General features: G+C 46.8%; 1 protein-coding gene across 1 annotated transcript; it reads left to right on the top strand.

Annotated features, from left to right (window-relative positions):
- The first annotated feature begins 73 nt into the window (after nt 1–73).
- ACP6 (acid phosphatase 6, lysophosphatidic) lies at nt 74–19,082 on the top strand. Its single transcript, XM_007182133.3, has 10 exons — nt 74–749; nt 7,996–8,124; nt 8,244–8,374; nt 8,955–9,034; nt 12,136–12,223; nt 13,075–13,207; nt 14,235–14,335; nt 16,467–16,562; nt 18,072–18,237; nt 18,882–19,082. Exons 1-10 carry the CDS (start codon nt 531–533, stop codon nt 19,023–19,025), a joined length of 1,287 nt encoding a protein of 428 aa, XP_007182195.1. The 5' UTR covers nt 74–530; the 3' UTR covers nt 19,026–19,082.
- The last annotated feature ends 726 nt before the right edge of the window (nt 19,083–19,808 follow it).

Raw genomic sequence — 19,808 nt, 5'->3', positions numbered from 1 at the left:
GATAGGAGTCACCGCGGGACTCGTTTTCCCGTGCTCCTCTGCGCGGGTCCGCTTGGGGCAGGTCCCCGGGTGGATGAGAAAGTGGGTGGGAGCTTGCTTATAAAAAAGTGGAGTTCAGTGATCTGTGTTAATGGAGTCACTGCCGTCCAGGAACTCTGGGCAGGTTCCTGTCCCGTCAAGAGTGCTGGAGACCGAACTTGGAATACAAGTTTAAGGTTCCCTAGAGGACGAAGGATAAGGAGCTGAGCTCCCCGCTCCCCCTCCCAGTCTGCGGCAGGAGAGGCCAACTCCGACCCTGGGTAAAACTCCCGGGGAGTCATCGCTGCTCCCACCTCCGCTTCTTCCCCCACGCTCCCGCTCGGGGTCCCCTTCACAGCTGGGAGTCGCAGCGGTCGCAGCTTGGGTGGGTGGATGTGCCCGCCCACTGGTTCCCGGGAACTTGGGGGCAGCTGCTGAGCCCCGTCGATCGCGGAGGACTTGTATTCGCTTTCTGCACCCTCACCCCGGAGGGAAGCCAAGGGGTTTCCACCATGATCTCCCGGGTCTTCAGGGTGCGCATGTGGGCCCCGGTGGGCGTCCTGACCTCGCTGGCGTACTGCCTCCACCAGCGGCGGGTGGCTCTGGCCGAGCACCGGGGGTCTGACGACCAGAATTCCGTCGACCGAAGCCTGCTGGAGTTGAAAATGGTGCAAGTCGTGTTTCGACACGGGGCGCGGAGCCCTCTCAAGGCGCTTCCGCGGGAGGAGCAGGTGAGAGATCGGCGGGGCTGGTGGGGCGAGGACTGTGTGGCCATCCAGTGGCGGGCCGGGCTCTTCGCCCCAACACACACCACCTTTGGAATTTTACTCTCACGGAGCAGGGGTTCGGGCTGGGTCCAGACAAAGGGAAAACAGTTTGAGCAAAGGTGCTGGCCTGCTGCCCGCCCCCGCCCCCGCCCCCCCAAGACCCCTCGGACTCTCGGATTGTAGGGCAGACCGGAAACTTCCAGTTACGCCCCCCGCTGGCTGTGATGAAGCACAGCTAGTAGTAGTAGTGTGCTTCCCATGGTGCGTATAAATCTCCTAGGATCTTGTTAAAATGCAGATTCTGATTCCGCCGACGTGGGGTAGGGCCTGAGATTCTGCATTTCTAATAAATATTTGTGGGAACTTGAGTACAAGGGTATAGTGCATTTATGTGTGACCATTTTGACGATTGTCAAAGAGCTGCAGGGACCTTTGTGACAGGAACCACCCTAACTGGGGTCACAGTGGATAACAGAGGTTAATACCTTTGGGAACAGATTTTACTGCAGCTTTCTCTCAGGGTTTGCTGGATACCATTTGAGATCCTGAAGATTTTTTTGGTAACAAGTGCTGTATCTTGGAGCTCTCCTTTTTTATTTTGGGTTCCTAAACCTATTGTGGAAGGAATCTGAGGTAGGAAAAAAAATGTTTAATTGTTTAGTCTTGTGGCTTATGTCTTAAAATCTACCTGGTTTTGGTCAGGATAATTATGATTAAAGTACAAGTAGTCAGTTTTGAAAATGATTACCCTCTCTGGATTTGACTCTTGGGGAGAGCCAGTAAAGATCTCTGGCCTTTCATAGCAGGCAGGCCTGTGATTAAAGAACTGTCTTCCTAGTGAAGATAAATAGGAAACCTGAAATCTCCAGGCATCCAGGTGTCAAACTTAACCTGTGGGGTGCTTTTGCATTGTTGGTTCTCCAGATTGATGTTGGAGCAGGTTCAACAGGATGTCCAAATCTGATACTAGACATACTCATGGTGACAGCTGCTTTTAAGAAACCCTCAAGGTTGTACAACTCACATTGTACAACTGAAAACCCAGTTTTTAAAGCTGGCCACACATGAAATCAAACCTCTAAAGCACTTCCCACAGAAATGAATAAATTTTGTCAGGCATTTAATTCTATTACCAGGTTTCTGGTTAGCCTTTCTATGTGGCTATACCACATTCTATCTGGTGCCTGAATTCCATTCCTTTCCTTCTCTTTCTTTCTTTCCTTTTTTGGGATACTTTGACCTTTTTTTCAGTCTCTTATTTTGTCTTTTTATATTAGGTCACTAAATGTTCCTTATAGTTTTGTACATAGCCCATCTCTTGTGTACTCCCCTTTCTTCGCCATTTATTCTCGGTACAGAAAGGCTGTATGGAAAATAACATACAAGAATAGAAGACAAAGTTATCAGTGGTGGCAGTGAATAAAAGTCTGAATGTCTAGGCCTGGACCTCCTACAGACAGTATATGTGCTCCCTAAAGGACCCAGAAAAAGATTTAGATTCTTTTAGGGCTTTCTCCTGAGCCAGTGGATGTGTGATGAGTATCTTCTGCCTTTATGCTGGAAGCGGCAGTTGTAGCTCAGGTAGACTGCCGGCTTCATTCAATTTCTGTCTTTGTAGCCACAAAATATAGAGAATCTGAGTCCTCGGTGTTATTTTGCAATTAGGTAAGGCACATTACCTCTTTTGCCTGCTCACATTCTCTAGACTTTAGGCAGATGCACTGAACGTCTTTGGTTATCTTGTATAAAGTCTTGTGCATAAAAGCGAGGGGTAGAACCAACTCTTGTTCAACTTAGGCTATGAGCAAGTATCATCAGCCTCCTGTAACTTGTTTCTGGATATTCTCTCTCAGGTTTTTTTTTTCAAGCTCCAATTTAATAGAGGTTGTTATTGGGATTTTCTAATCTTCGTGGTTCTGCTATTAATTATAGTCAGAAAGGACCTTGACAACAATTCTAAAACTAAAATTGCCTTTGGTAGATATTTCCAGACTTCTGACTAGTTTATAGAGAAACTTATGTGACAAGTCAATCCATTCAGTTATCTCACAAATCCTCAGAAAATATCATTGTTTAAAACTAGATGTTTTATTGAGTTGTTTTCTTATGGCTTGAATGGCTGATGAATTAACCTATCTTCCTAAAAGTTGTATCTGTGCTCTGGAAATAAAACTCTGGAACTTGATTGTCCATTTTTTCTGGTTGTTAGATTAGCTCCAGGTACGCTTTCAAAAGATAAATTTGGCTCTACTTTTGGATTTCCCTCAGCGCCTCTCTATATGATGGCAAAATAGCCCCCAACCCAGGAAGATTCCTCAGTTTTTATAAAATAAAGTCCAACGCGTTCCAGCTCCAGTGTTCATGAAGACATTTGGGTCCATATTTATTTGATAGTGTAGATGAGCTAGGAAGGATAATGTCAGTATCAGTGTTGATTAATACTTCTTCAAAACTCAGCTAAGAGCAGCAGTTTTCAGGAAGCATTACACAAAGGATGTGCCAGTCAATACATTCGTTCCTGTGCAGTCGTGGTTCTTAACCTTGGTGGGACATTGGACTCAACTGGGGAGCTTTAAAAGAAATACTGATGCTGGGCTTCCCTGGTGGCGCAGTGGTTGAGAATCTGCCTGCCAATGCAGGGGACACGGGTTCGAGCCCTGGTCCCGGAAGATCCCACATGCCGCGGAGCAGCTGGGCCCGTGAGCCACAACTACTGAGCCTGCGCGTCTGGAGCCTGTGCCCCGCAACGGGAGGGGCCGCGCTAGTGAGAGGCCCGCGCACCGCGATGAAGAGCGGTCCCTGCACCGCGATGAAGAGTGGCCCCCGCTTGCCGTAACTAGAGAAAGCCCTCGCACGAACCGAAGACCCAACACAGCCAAAAATAAAAAAAGAAATAAATAAATAAAGTAGCTATAAAAAAAAAAAAAAATACTGATGCCTAGGTCTCTCTCCCAGAGATTCTGATTTAATTGACCCCCCAGAGCATCCAGATATGGTAAAAAGCTTCTCTGGTGAAGCTTTAGAATTATCTGGACTGGGTAGCACTTAAAAAACTGAGGCCCCACCCCCAGGAGATCTGGATGTCATTAGCCCAGGAGGGGGCTCAGGCATCAGTAACTTGAAAAAAATTTCCCAGTGATACTACTGTGCAGTGTGCAAGGTTTCAAATCATTAGTTTATTCTAAAATCTACACCTGGAAGTTCTTGTTTACTTTTACGTAGATTTTTTTTCTTTTACCTGAATGTAGCATATCGATCCCAGCGTAGTACTGTCTTCACGGAAATGTGCTTTGGTGAGATGCTATCATTCTGTGTCGAGGGAACAATGAGAAACAATCCCACAAAACTCATTGCTGTGACTACTGAAAAGATGTTCATTATATCCTCTTTATGAGGACCCTTGGGAGGAATTTGTCTGTTAGCATGAGAAATGGTGTGCTTCCCCTGAACAGTTGCCTTGCTTTTATCTTTAAGCTTGTCTAGCTGATCAAGTTTCTCCTTGTACATAAGAGCCAGAAAGCTTAGTGCTGACTCTTTTGGCCCACCTACAGTAAGTATATGGACCTTCATAGCATGTATTTTTTTGAGAAACTTTATTACTGTATCCATATTTTTGGTCCCTATATACTCATTTGCTTTTGTCTTTCTTGTCTACTTTGAATTGCTTATCTTACTATATTTTAGGTATTGCTACCACTTACTTTAAGTTAGTTCTTGAAAATGGAGTATAAATAAATAAAATTATAAAGTTAGTCTTTGCCACTAACTCCGAAGCTGAAAAGCAGGCACAAGAATGAGAGTGTGTATGTGGGATGGACACCATGTATGGAGCTCATGTATCATCCATCCTTGAAAATTTGAAAATGTGTACTCTAGACTTGACATGACCTAGACCTCAGGAGTCATCTCCTAGGAAAACCAGAGATCCTCTGTTGGTGAATGCACCTGACAGGAGGAGATTTCTTCGTGTGGCTGAGCGAGCCCTGTGGACCTGGTATCAGGACCTGTGCTTAGACACTGGGCTTACAAGGATGGATAATTCAATCTCCGCTGTAAAAGAGAAAAGAGTTTACAATGTGATGAAGGAGAGAGACAAAACAGATTCCAATTATGGGAATATGCGGGGAGTGCTGGGAACTCAAAGGAGGTGTCTGAAACTTAAATTGTGCAAACCTGAACTCAGTTTGGCAGCTATTCTTCTGTCTTGGCCTTAGTTTTAGTCAAGGAGTTCCTCCATTACCCTTTACCACCTTTACCCAGACTCAGAATGAAAGTCATTTTCTCTTTATTCTTTCTTGTTTACCTACCAATATAGCCTCCAAATAAAGCTTTTATCTACTCACTTGCCAGGTTTGACTCAAAAGTCTTGAATCCACCCCTTCTATTCCTGCTGCCTTAGATGAGGCCTTAGGCTCTCACCAGCTCTATGGCAGACATCTTGAAATTGGCTTTTCTGCGTTGAGTCTTTCCATTTCAATTGTGATCTATACTGATGGCTTTCAAACTGTTCTATGGAGCCTGTTGGCTAAGGGCTGAGTGGCTAGGGTTCTGAGTTCCCACTCCTACTTAAACTAGAGGAACTCCAGTTTTTGCCTTTAACTATACAAATCTAACTCAACCTGATATTTGCTAATTAAAAAGTTTGAAAACCACTCCCAGGTTGAGGGAAACCAAGCCACTTCTTTCCTCTATATATTCTTCCCCTTCTCCGCTTTGCTCAAGCTTTCTACCTATTCTTAGAATTCTGAATACCACCCGCTCTTCTTACCTACCTCTTCCTCTCAAATCCTGGTCTCTGCTTGTCTAAATCCTATTCATTTCAAATACCATTCCTTCCATGAAACTTTTCCTGAATCCTCAGCCAGAAGAGAAAGTCTGTCTTGCCTTTGAACTACTATGGCCTTCCTCTGGTTTCTTGTAGCACATAGTTTCTATTTTAGTTCTGCTATCATTTACATACATAGCTTGCTGTCTCTACTAACCGGAAAATCCAAAAAAGGCAGGGTCATGTTATCTCAATCTTGGTATCTTCCACAGGATCTAGCAAATCGTTGAAGCTACTTTTTTTCCCCCCTTGGCTGCGCAGCTTGTGGGATCTTAGTTCTCCAACCGGGGATGGAACCTGTGCCCCCTGCAATGGAAGTGCAGAGTCCTAACCACTGGACCGCCAGGGAATTCCCTGTTGGAACTGTTAATTATGCCTACTGTGTGCCAGACCCTTTGTTGGACATCCAAAATGCAGAGGTCAATAGATGACACAGGCTCTGCTCTCAGGAGCTAAGTCTACTGGGCAGGACAGACTAGTAAAGGGACTTGTCTAATACAGTTTGGTAAAGGCTACCAAAAAGATCCACTGAGGCTGCTGTGAGAGCACAGGGCCAAGGTCACAGCTTCTGGGAACATTTAAGCTGTTTTGTGGAATGAACAGAAGTCTTTCCAGACGAAAGGGAAAAGAAAATTCCAGGTAGAAGGAACATGAGGTTGAAAGGCCAGGAGGTGTGGGGATGGTGTTCTAGGAAGCAGAGTTGTGTGGCTAGAGAAGAAGTGTGTAGGGCAGGGGAGAATTGGTGAAGAGAGAGAGGCAGGGCCCATCATGCAGCCATGAGCCCTTGAAGGGTTTTATGAAGGGAAGTTATAGGATTAGAACTTTGAAAGGAGGAGCAGTGATTAAAAGATTGTAGGAAGAAGGTCTCGGCTCTGAACACCCAATCTTCTGATATCAGTTGCTGTAGCACCAGCAGGGGAAGAGGCTCAGGTGTTTGGAGACCAGGTGCAGGTGAGGCTGAGACAATGCCTTTTGGAAGAATGGACCTGGGACTCCCAGTAGCCATCTCCTGGGATATTTCTGGGAGGCACCAAGATAAATACAATGCTGTGTGACCTCGTAGGTTTTCAAATGTTAGTTTTAAAACCAAATGAAGCAGTAAGAAATTGAGTTAAATATTGTAAGTGCTGTAGGAATTCAGATAAGAAGACAGCCACTGAAAGCTGGAGCAGTCACAGATGGGGAGGTAAGGCTTGAGCTGTCATTGAACCTTGGAGAGAAGCCGGATGGACAGAGAGGGGCAGGAGTCCCTCCGAGCAAGGGAGGCAAGCTGAAAGAAGATGTAGAGGAAGCAGTGGGTATGGTCTGGCCTGGGTAGGGGAAGAGAGAGGCGTAGTGGCAGTACAGCTGGGGACAGAGTCTAGGGCAAAAGTCCTGAAAGGCAGATGCTTCTCTCGTGGAACATTAGGAAAAAGCTATTGATGCAATGAGAGTGGCCTAGCAAGATTAATCAGGTGGTTATGTATATATGGTTTGGGGGGTGGGAGGGAGAGAGCCTGTCACAGGACTTTGCCTGAGGCAATAAGGTTTTATACTCTAATAATAAGATAAAAGAAGGACCAGTGGGAGTAACATTTTTTCTAGCCAGTGATCCACAGGGTTTGGGGTGGGGATGGGGGAGCAGTGGGGCGAGTCGGAGGTTTGAGTCTTGGGAACTAGGAGGATTGGGGTAGCCTTGAGAATCACAGTCAGTTGGGAAGAGGGGCTGGTATATGGGATTAGAAGAAAAGACTTTTTTTAAAATTGAAGTCATCACATCGGACTCAATCCGTGTAAGAATTTTATGGGCAGTTGGAGCTGTGAGGCCTATGACTACTTGTTATGTTTCGAAAATCAGTACAGTTGGGGCAGGGGCCAGATTGCAAGGAATAAAGGAAGATGGTGAAGAAGTGAAGGTTTCTTAGAGGGCAGTTACTTGTTTGAGAAGTTGGATGAAAGGAAGGGAAATACGTAGTAGTTACAAGAGTCCTTAAGGAGGGGCCATAAAAGCCTGCAGGTTGATTTCTTAAAAATTCTTAAGTATATGGTCACTGAGATTATATCATATTCATTCACTTATTCAGTCATTAGTTCATTCATTCATTCACCATGGCACTCTGGCTGCTTCTCCCCTTTACTTCAGTCTGGGCTTAGTGCCAGAGCAACACCTTAACAGTGAGTACTAGTGTAGCAATAACAGGACTTGGGCTGAGGACACCTGGAGTAATAAATCGCAGTCTTTTCTTCCCTTAATTGGAGCTGGAGTTAAAGTTTCTTTCCTTCCTTCCCATAGGAAGGTTGCTTGTCGAGTGTCAGTGTGATTCTAGCTACGTGCTGCTGGATATTAATGCTCTAAGTTTCAAGAACCTTTTTAAACAATGTGTTGTTCTTTTGTGGTCACAACAGGTAGAGTGGAAACCCCAGCTACTAGAGGTCCCACCCCAAACTCGGTTTGATTACACAGTCACCAATCTAGCTGGTGGCCCGAAACCACATTCTCCTTTCGACTCTCAGTACCACGAGACCACGCTGAAGGTGAGCGATGCTTCCCTGCTCTGGGAAAGCCCCCTGCAGAGCTGTGATGGTGTGCTCTGGCCTGAGGTTAGCAGGCCACCAGATGTTTTCATTCTTCTCTCCTTCCTCCCCCACCTCAGGGGGGCATGTTTGCTGGACAGCTGACCAAGGTGGGCATGCAGCAGATGTTTGCCCTGGGAGAGAGGCTGAGGAAGAACTACGTGGAGGACATCCCCTTTCTTTCGCCAACCTTCAACCCACTGGAGGTCTTGTGAGTCACTTGAAAAAGGGATGTTGCACCCGATGTAAGGTCCTGAGCATGAGAAAACCTGCCCTGATGCCCCAGGTGGTTCCCACTCTCATCCAAGGTAGTCTGGGGGGATGTGAGGGCGATCTGGCTGTGACATCTGTCACCCCATTGATCGCCAGCGTTGATTCTGCTGAGCTGGCTAGCTAGGCGGGTGTCCCCTTCCTCTCCCACCTCTCCATGTGTGTCCCTCCCGAAGCTGCACACTCGGTCGAAGAGGATGACCTTCCCCGATAGAGGAGGACCATCCTCTGGTCAGGGGTATACGAGAAGCTGCTCTCCCCTGCTAGAACCTCCAAGGTAGTCTGGGAGCAGTTACCCTAGTACAGTAGGATTCAGTGAACAAGTGGTCACTGGAGGTCACATTCATTGGCCTTCAGGTCCCTTGGGCAGCCATCCCACAGAGAGATAAAGGATACTTCCCTGCCCTATAGCTCCCCTTATGTAGTCTTGAAAGCCTCCCAGCTGCTCTGTGGAATAAGGTGGAGTGTACATATAAATCTTCCTTTTATGAGTTAATGTACCTTTTTGTTTTTTTCCCCAGCATTCGTTCCACTAACATATATCGGAATCTGGAGTCTACCCGGTGTTTGCTGGCTGGGCTTTTCCAATGTCAGAAAGAAGGTTTGAGTTTGGGGTCTACGAGTCAGCCCCTGTCCCTGAGGAGCCTTTTCTTCTCACTTCCAAAGCCCCGCTGTCTCTTTCTTGGTGTCTGTCCCCTTGGTCTCTCTCCTCCTGCTCACGTAGCTTCCATGGTGTACCTACTACTCTGGCAGGCCCCTCCCTGTCTGGCCTGCTGCTGCCCTTGCCAGCCTGACCTGCACACCTGCAGCAATGCGTCAGCTGCTCTGATGCCTCTGGCTCCTGACTTCTTCTCTCAAGCGTCTACACAAGCTGCACGAGGCAGCCCCAGCCAGGTCTTGTGAACAGTACTGGGGCCTTTTTGTTTAGTAGCGACGCTGCTGAAAAGGAAGGAGGGCAGGAGGGACACTTCGCTGGGACATGGGTCTGCTGCTACTGCCCTGGTCTTGGTGATGATCCACAGCATGACCCAGATGGTATTAACAGTATTCCGTACGGCCTTTCCTAGTTAAGAAAATCTGTCGAGTTTGGGTTTTGACCTATTCAGCCAGTGAATGAGCACAGCTAGTGGTTCTCAACCTTTTCACCACCAAGAACTACATTTATTATTTTCCCTTATGGATCTCATGTGTTGAGGCCCTTTGACTCTCAAATGAAGCCATATCTTGTCATTCGTAATTGATGGAAATTTACATTTAATTGCTGGTCTGAGTTTCAGATCATCATGACCTCACCAATATTAAAATACTAAAACGATGCCATAAGGCAGAGGTTCTTGTTATTTTCTTTAGCTTCTGTAGCAGTATCTCAAATAGAGATAAAACTTCCATCAGGCTTTTAAAAAATTTGTAAACTACAGAACCTCCAGGCCAAAGGAGGCTGGCCTTGCCCCCAGCTGGCTTGAGTACTGCTGCTAATTAATTCTGGCTGAAGTTGGCTGAACACAGAGAGCCTAAGTAACATAAAGCAAACAGGATGGGCTGCTCCTTACCTCTTGGGAGCCCCTGAGTTTAGGAATAATCCAAAGTGCCTGGCCTTCTGAAAGCTGTTCACTTGCTCAGCTTCTAAAAGGCAAATGTCCTCTCCTCAGAACCACCTAAATTGTCACTGAGGTAGGAAAGGTGTTTCTTGGTGCCAGGAAGGAAGTGGTATCATCACCAGCCTCCGGAGTGGCTGCCTGGGTAGCCGCTCCCTGCACTGGGCCCAGACATCCTCACAGTCCAATTTGAGTCCTGTCACAGCTACTTCCATGCCTTGGCCAGTGTCAGGGGATTTGAATAGACCTAAGAAGCCCACAAGGTGCTACCATTGGTGAAAGTGGTGCAACTTTGGGATATTGTTTCAAGAGTAAAATCCTAGAGAAGGCCCAGAAGGTTTTGAGTAAACTACAGAGAATCAGGCTGGTGGGGGGAAGCTGGAAGGTGTTGGTCTGCACCGTTTGGTCTTTCATTCATTCAATGCACATCTGAGTGCCAACTCAAATGTGCCTTATTTATCATAAACTGTAGGTCCATTATCCAGACACTAATGTCAGGTACCAGGTAGGAATTATCATGTGTTAATCGGAGGTTTAAATCATAGTTACTATTATTCTCACATTTAAAGGAGTTACTATACATCAAACATTGTTCTAAGAGCTTTGCGGATATTAACTTGTTTAATTCTTGTGATATCCCTGTGAGGTAGGTAACATTATCCCCATTTTACAGATAAGAGAACTAAGGCACAGAGAGGCTAAATGACTATCTGAGGAACACAAAGCTGGTAAATGGAGGAGCTGGGATTTAAACTCTGGTAGTCTGGTTTCACAATCCATACTCTTCACTCTTGTGCTCTCCTGCTTCTCAGAAAACATGTATATCTGGAGGGGGCCCCTGATCATTTGGTCTATTCTTTTTTACAGTGTTTCCTGCGGAACCCCATAATTCTTCAGAGGGGTCAGAAACTACAGAAAAGGAGGGGGTTGGGGCATGCCGGTAGACTATACTTTGGACCCCTACCTTGAAGCCATCAGCACCTTTTCTTTTATTACCTTATCTAATAGTGGGAGAAAAAAGCTTCCACTGCTTTAGAAACAATTGAAAATTGCTGATACTAGTCTCATCCCTTCAATTTACACATGAGCCCCAGAGAAGAGAAATGACTTCCCAGGGCCATCCTACTGGTTAGTTGTAGATTCAGGCCTAAACTCATGACTTTCAGTCTGATTTCCTTTTTCTGTCCAGACCAACAAAGTGTGTCTGAATTCTGGTATTCTACTCAAGTCACCATAGGCTACTTTTAAATACTGAGGTTTTGGCTATCAATAATTTGTTTGGAAATAATAGCTCTTTGGGGTTTAGATTCACCTAATCACTCCATGGATTGACCTCAGTGAATTCCAAAAAACTTCTCTGCCATCAGAGAAGGTGAGGCTTGAGCTGTGTAGAACAGGGCGCTACCACAGGCCATTGCCATCTCTGGCACAGAGCAAAGCGTGGGAAGGTGTTAGAGCACTTTTCTTGGGCTTTGTTGGACGGGACAAGGGTACTCGTGAGCTCTGGGCAGGAGCAAGCTGCTGCGAAATTTTAAGAAACACTGTTTGTAGTCTAATCTTTGGTTCCTGGTAGTTCATCTGGAAGCCTGGTTTTTCTTTTGGGGGAGGCCATGGGGTCTGAGAGAATTTGTGACCCTGTGGCCACCTTTCTCAGATTGTCATGTCAGTCACCATATTGGCCTATAGGATCGGACTTTGGAAAGCAAGAATGTCACCTAGTTCTGATAAAGTGAGGGAGGACGCATTCTTTATTAGAATCCCCAGGTACTGGTGGTACCTCGAGGTGACGTTTTTTGGAATGGGTCCTGGACGTGCCAGTCTGATCGGCACCTGTACCTGCTCTCGGCTATAGGTGGCCCAGCAGGAGAGGTTGTGCTGGACAAAACAAGACCGCTACTGCTTTCTCCATTGCTCAGACCGCAGCAGAGCTCCTGTTGGCAAGGCCGGGGCATGTTGAAGGCATTCACTCTCCTTAAGGAGTAACCTCGGTGATCTGCCTCTGGGAGCAGCTCCGTGTGTATAGACAGAGAGAAGAAGAAGGGGGTGGAGCTGCTGGGAAGAACAAGCTGAAGCCTCTTCCCGCCTGTGCTTCCCACATTCCTTCCAGGACCCGTCATCATCCACACTGATGAAGCAAGCTCTGAAGTCTTGTACCCCAACTACCAAAACTGCCGGAGCCTCCGGGAAAGAACCAGGTAACTGCCCCTGATTCTTGCTCACCAGGGGGTGAACAGGCAGCGTTTTAACACCTTAGCTGGCAAGCGCTCCCTAAACTGAGGGCCTGCCCAGGCTGGCCGTGCTGGTGGATAGGGGATGAAAGAGATTGCATTAAGCTCAGGTCTGACATCAACTGTCCGGGAAGTGAGGCAGCTCTTGCTCACAGCGACAGGCTAATAGTGAAGGTACAGGGTGCCTGGGGAGAGCCACACGCAGGGCTGGAAAGATGGTGTATACAGCCGTGAGTGGGGCTTTGCCATTTACCAAGCAGTATCCTCTCTTCAGTCCTTCAATGCTCTCAGATGGGGCAGATGAAGAACCTTACAGAAAAGATGATTAAATAAAGATGAGCAAGTCAGTCATCAAGCTGCAAATCAGATGAACAAGCAGAAGAAGACAGCTTCCTCTTTTCTTACCAGCGTTCCACCGTGTAAGATAGATTGGTTTGGGCTGGTGGCACTTTTCAGTTTTCAGGTATTTCTGGGCTGCACTAAGCCTATGTGGTATGTGTTCCCCCAGAAGAAGGAGAATGCTGCTTTCAAGCAGACCTGGCCATGCTTGCACTGTTTTTGATCATGCTGGAGTGGGATTTGGAAAATCTGGGTTATTAGTCTAGTCCTGGTACATACTAACTTCCTTTTACAAGTCATTTGACCTCATAGAGTCTTAGTTTATTCATCTATACCATGGCAATAATACTAGCTAACCCCGATGAGTTGTCATTGAAGGTTAAATGAGATCCCAAGTGAAGAATTGTATACACTTTGTCAGCTGTTAATCACTCTACAGTATGATGAAATATAAGGAATAACTTGTTATTTTTTGGCAGAGGCCGGAGGCAGGCTGCTGCTTTGCAGCCAGGGATCTCAGAGGATTTGAAGAAGGTGAAGGAAGGGATGGGCATTGCCAGTAGCGATGGAGTGGACTTCCTCATCCTCCTGGACAACATGGCTGCAGAGCAGGTGGGCTGGCTGTCCGCCTCGGGCCCTGGGGGTGGGGGGCCCTGGGGGAGGCTTGGTGGGCTGCCTCCTGAGTTAGAACTGGGTGGAGAGCTCCTGGCTTGGAGGCAGCTGTGATAGGACTTGCAGACAGAATGGACGTGGGAACCGAGGGATAGGGAACAATCAAGGGGGACCCCTTACTGGGTTAGGAGCCCAGACATTTAACTCTCAACCAGAGTTTCTTAAAGCACATTCGCCAGAATGCCCATGATGTGAGTGTGTATTATGTGGGCAGGCAGGGGTGGGGTGGGTGATGGTAGGGAGAGATTATTGTCTAAAAATTTTGGAATCCCTCTTTACTGTATCACTTTTTGGAGAGTCTATACACACGTCAGCATATTAAAGAATCTGAGAAGCCTGTAGTAAAGAAAGTTGGTTAATCCCTAAGTCTGTTTTTCTCAAACTTGTTTAGCCATAGAATCTTTTTTATCTAATAAATACTGAAAAGACCGCACAATAGGAAATGCTGCTCTAGATTCAAAAGTCAGACACCCAAAGGCAGTATAGCCTGGATCTTCCTTCCTTCTCTTGTGAAGTTGACGGTGTGCCCTGAAGGCAGAAAGGCACCTTGTGCTTATGCATAAAATAGGTTTAAGGTTAATAAACAAGAGTTTGCATATATAACATATTTATATGGCATACTTTTTAGAAATCATCTTGGGGAAAATGAAGGCCAAGTAGAAATTTATGAATTCCTTGCCTTGTATTTTATTCAATTTTTTTTTTTTTTTTTTTTTAGCTTAAGAAAATACAAATTGTTTTTAACTTTGGGGTAGATGAAGAGTATCAGAAAGAGAGGAAAAACAATTTTTTTTTTCCTGGGCCTTTAGATCTCGAGGAATAGCTTCCGACAGGCCTTGGGGACATAGATTTTTGAGCTCTCCCCAGGAGAAGACAGGCCCCCTAGGGCTCCATGAAAGCTGATTGGCTGCCAGGCTCAGTGGATGAGGAGCATTTCTTTCAAAACCTGTACCCTTGGACCTTTCAGGTGCACAGCCTCCCGAGCTGCCCCACGCTGAAGAGGTTCGCATGGATGATTGAGCAGAGAGCGGTGGACACAGCCTTGTACATCCTGCAAAGGGAAAACAGGTGAGGAACCTCTTCGGCTGCTGGCATGAAGTCACGCTTGGTCAGGCCTCCCAGTGTGTGGGGACGGGGGCTCACCAGGCCTGCTCACACTTGTTAGCTGGCGTCTCCGTGTGCAGAGACCGAGATCACCCCATTCTGCTGGCCTTCTGAATGGACTCGGCCCTAGGTTCTTACATTTCCAGAGCTGGGACTAGTGACCTAGTGCTTCCATTCACTGTTACACAGAACCAGGAGCCACCACTCGACTGGGTTTCTCTTAATCACTGACTTTTTCCTTTGCTTTAAGTTTCAAAAGATTTGGGTGGCGGGGGATGCTGAAGGAAGAATCATTATTGCTACTTTATTCATCACATTACAATTTACAAAGCACCTTCCTGTTCTCGCTGTGAGGTAGGTGTCATTATCCCTGACAAGTCCAAGTCCTCGCTTTAGAGATGGAGAAACTGGACCTGAGAGATGTGGGCTACCTTGCCCAGGCTCAGCTAGCAAGTGGCAGAGGCGGGACTTGAACCCAAATCTTCTGACCGCCAATCCTGTGTTTTCTCTATTTTACTGGTACTTAGGGCTCTGTTTTTAGAAGACCTATTTCCTGACTACCAGAATGGAGAGTGCCTCTCTTACCAAATTTCAAAAAACACCTTTCTGTGATTGGTTCAAAGCATTCAGCGTGTCCTCAGAATAGGTGACTTGGTAGAGAGGGGAGATGGGAAGTAGAGGAACAGTCCTGGGAAAGATGAGTGGGAGGAAAAAGCAGCTAACATTTCAAGAATTTGCTTGGTCTTGCATAAGCATAGGAGCCTCTGCCTGCTTTTCTCCCACGCAGAGTCAGTGTGTCCACTTTGCACTTGCCTCGGGCATCTGGAAGGCTCCAGTCGCACCACTCAGCTTGCTGCCACTCCCTGTGACTTGTCTCCTTCCCTCATCTTTTCCTGAAGTGGCCCCACTGGACCTAAATTGTCACTCACTGCCTTCCCCTCCACCAACACATACACACATATTTAGTAAATATATTAGGCTTTGCGGCCCGTGTATTGTCCGTTGCATCCTCTCATCTCAGCCCATGTAGCGTGAAAGCAGCCATAGATCATACGCAAACAAATGGGCACAACTGTGTTCCAATAAAACTCTATTTACAAAAACAGGCAGGTGGGTTGGATTTGGCCCATGGCCATAGTTTGCTTTCTCCTGGTGTAAAGCGTTTCAAACAAGACCTGATCCATTCTCCTTTCCGTTAGCCTTGGTTTCGTAAAACTGATGTTTCTTCAAGGACAAATGGTTACAACTTCACAGTGCCATCCAACTTGGCTTGGCCTGCACACATTCTTCTGGAAAGCGTATTTGCATACTCCTCAGCTATTGCTTCAATTTTCCTTGATTTATAAAGGTGGCCATTTACCCAGTCACCATGAATAAAGATTGGTCTAAGCCAATCATGGCAACCCCGCTTCCTTTTGTCAGTGATTGGGTTCTGGGAATTCTGGGAGAGGTTTTTTTTTTTTCCTCTTTGATAAAAAGTATGAGGCACCCAAACCAAGCCTTTTTGCTGCTTACTAGCCCCCATCTTTCAGCTCTGTTTGCTACTGTGAGAAGACATGCTTTGAGTAGAGGTACCACCTTGTGATCATGAGGTTGACAGTCCTGAGCATGAAAGTGGTGAAACCACAGCGCCAAGCCTGGGAGCACTAGTGTTGAACTTCTTGTTAGATAAATAAGAAAAGTTCTTATGGTCTAAATTCCAAAGAAGCGTAGGAAGTGTAGTTTAGGCAGTTCCTCTGGATGGCTTTTCTAAGGGCCTTCTGGAATTCCTGGAATCCATTACACCGTGTCCTTCCCAGTTTTGTTCTTTTAACCGTGAAGGCCTACTTCTCCATGACGTGTCCTGTCTCAGCTGTGTTCATACCAGGTCTGTATCCTGCTGCTGTTATTGTTGGCAAGCTTTGCGCACAGAGCGCCCTCAGACTCGTGGCAGCGCTGTTTCTCTCCTTACTGCCTGTCTCTCTCCCTCACGCATCACCTGTCTTTTCTCAGCTCTGTCTCATTGGGCTCATGAGGTTCAAGGGGGCAGAACTAGCCTGCATCCCTTGTGTGCCAGGTGCCCACTGGGTACTTAAATATTGTTTACTCGTCATAGGGAAAGCCTTCAGATGGCAGTGGGCCAATTCCTCCACATTCTGGAGAGCAATCTGCTGAAAGTCGTGGACCCTGCCACTCCGCCCGGCAAGACCAGGTACCTGGCCCAGCAGCTCGGCTTAGTATGGCTGAGGGCATTGGGGTGGGGGGTGGGGGGTGGCGTCTGGCTGCAGGGAAGGAACCCAGGTTCTAGGAGGGCAAAAACGAGGCTGTCAGTGACTGAAAGTAGATGTTTAAGAGGCCACGTGTCCCAGAGACATTCACAACATTTCTACCTTTCTTCCTGCCACACCTGTCCTACCATGTTCTGAAATTTTATTTTAGTAAAAAAGAACCCTAAATTTATTTTTCCTTTTTTCCTTTTTTTTTTTTTTTTTTTTTTACTAATTGAACATGTGTCCAACGGAGTGGCTAATTAGGACATCACACTGATTTGGTATTATAACCCCAAACACTGATAATTGCTTAATAGATTGTTTAAACAACTTCACTGAATATACAAGAAGGTAGGATTTCTACTGGGCATTTAAAAATGTTGGAAGTGGCTCGTGAACCTCCACTGCCACTTTTGGAGTGCCTGGAACCCCAGGTTAGGGACCACGGATTTGGAATGTTATGTGTCCTGGGCATTTGCTAAGCAAAGTGTGGTCTGCAGATAAACAGCTTCACTGTCACCTGGGGTTGTTAGATTTTCTGGCCCCAGCCTGACCCACTGAATCAGAATCTGCATTTTAACAAGACACCCAGGTGGTTTGTAAGCGCCCTAATATTGGAGAAGGACTGTTGTAGACTGCCTTCTTGAGAGAAAGAATTGTACATAGTTAGAAATACGCAATGAGTGTGGGAAAGGTAGGGGACAGTGAGTTGAAATAGGAACATTCAGGAACTTTGGGCCTAGATTTATAATAGCAAAGCATGTGAATGCCCTTCCCTGCCCTTCACAGACCTGCAATGACAATGTATTTCTTACTGGCCTTTGCCACCTTGCCCCGCCTCGGCCTTGTGTCTGTAGAGTCCTGTAAGGTCCAATGCTAGCCTTCTAGGTTGGGGGTCAACAAATAAAATCCTCAGTGTTTCCCAAGAGACAGATACAGGGGTCAGGTAGATACAGATTAAAAGGCAACTTTATTACTGATTAAAGCGCATTTAGAGAATGTATTGAGGGCCAAACAAGTATATTAATGAAATGGACTTAATTCCCCCAAACTGCAAGCTTCCCCAACAAGGAGAGCTTGCTCTGCTAAACTCATCACACAGCTGAGAGTAGGAAGACCATTTACTGTAGGCAGGCGGGTCCCAAAGAGAGAAGAGAGGTAGGGCTATGCCACACACGCCCAGTTTCTTCTTCAAAACTCACCGGGGGAGGAGTAGGTGGTTGGTTGGGCAGGAGGAGGCCAGGAGAGCTACTCCAGGGGGATCCCTCCTCATGAAAACAAGGGGCGTGCGGATAAGGGTTCTCCCCACGATCTACTTCAAAGGAGTTTTTTACTAAGCTCAACTGATTTGTAGATGTCACTGGTTTCCTCACTCGCGAAGGCAGCAGTGTCCTGGCCTCCAGAGTCCTAAGGTAAAGAATTAATTGTGGAGAACTGTTTTCTTGTTGCAGAAAGCTGTACCTCTATGCAGCTCATGATGTGACCCTCATGCCTCTCTTAATGGCCCTGGGGATTTTTGACCACAAATGGCCCCCGTTTGCTGTGGACCTGACCATGGAACTCTACCAGCACCGGGAGTCTAAGGAGTGGTTTGTGCAGCTCTATTACCGTGGGGAGGTAAGAGCTCTGGGGTGGGGTTGGGAGGTGGCTGGGCGACCCCACCCACCTGGTTTAGCACCAAGTCTCCCTCCTCGGGCCCAGGGAGTCTCCACTGGCACCTGAACTCTCTGAATCCTCTCAAGGCTGTGGCCCAGGGTTAAGGCAGAACTGGGCATATAGTGGCAGGCTGGGACTTGGGCCTTATCCCTTATCTCCTAAGAACAGGACCGCCCTTCTCTTCCCCTGAGCGTCTCTGCCAGGATGTAACACCCTGACTGTGAGGCCTGTTTTGACAATGAATGATGCTGTCTTTGGGAGGTGATGTTTACTGTCAGTACTCCTGGTGCCTTGGCTGCTTCAGCAGGTTGCTATCCAGGGCAGGGACTAGAGCACTCCCCACGGCTTAGACCTTTAGCCTTCCCAGCTCGGGAGTAAACATGAGTGTGTTTTCCCAGTCAATTCAACCAACAGTTCTTGAGGGACTTTCACAAGCAGGGCATAGTGCTCTTAATCTGGAAGCTGACCAGTTAATGGGACCTTCCTGGCTGTTATATGTGTGTATACACACACCATTGGGTCAAAGCCTTTCGGAGCTCCGGGCACAGCTGAAAACAGCCAGATGGGGTCCTCAGTGCCTCTGCTGAGTTCTGTCTCTTCCACAGGAGCAGGTGCCGAAAGGTTGCCCTGACCGCCTCTGTCCACTGGACAAGTTCTTGAACACCATGTCAACTTATACCTTGAGCCCAGGAAAATACCACACACTCTGCTCTGAAGCACAAGTGATGGGACTTGGAAATGGAGAGTGAGTGATTTGTACAAGTAGGATGTGTTGATTTTTTTAAATAAAATGCCTTTACACAATGCCTCCAGCTGTTGTGTTTGGGAGAGGCAGGAACAAGGGTTAAGGTACCTTAACATAAGGGAAGGGTATTTCCCTTCTGTAGGTATATTAGGATCTCTTCTTGAAAGGAAAAGGCATGTAATGTTGAGACCAGAATGATATATCCTATTTTGTGGCTTGATTTCCATGGCCAGAAGCAGCTGCCTGTGGCATAGGCTGGGGACATCATGACCCTGTAGAATTGAGTGTGGGTTTGGACTTCAGTTCTTTTTTCTTATCTTCATTTCACAAACATATATTGAGCACCTACTAAGTAGTGATCATTATAAAGGTGAAAGGTTACTGCCCTCAAGTTGTTTCAGTCCAGTGGGAGAGGCAGATAAGTGAATCGATGCTGACAATACAGTATATTTCATTCTGTGATAAGGTACATCAGGGGCTACTTGGGTACAGAGAAGACACCCCCAGCCCCAGTTGGCAGGGGCTGTGGGGAGCAGTTAAACGCTTCTTGGGAAGTTCTGTCCTGATCTGAATAGAGAAAATGAGGGAGTAGGAGTTAACCAGGTAAGCAAGAAGGAAGTGGTGTTATATAAAAGGCAGGCTTGAAGGTCAGGGCACATTGCTGGGCAATGAGGTGGGGCCCTGCTGTGGAGACCTGGCAGGAAGGGCACTGGCTTCTGGTGGCTGGAGCTCCAGGAGCGTGGATGAGGGCTCGCATGGCGGGTCGGGTCCACTCTCAGCATAAGTG

This window comes from Balaenoptera acutorostrata, chromosome 1, assembly GCF_949987535.1.
Source record: "Balaenoptera acutorostrata chromosome 1, mBalAcu1.1, whole genome shotgun sequence".
In the NCBI taxonomy this organism is placed as follows: domain Eukaryota; kingdom Metazoa; phylum Chordata; class Mammalia; order Artiodactyla; family Balaenopteridae; genus Balaenoptera; species Balaenoptera acutorostrata.
This window is presented reverse-complemented; position numbering and strand designations above follow the sequence as displayed.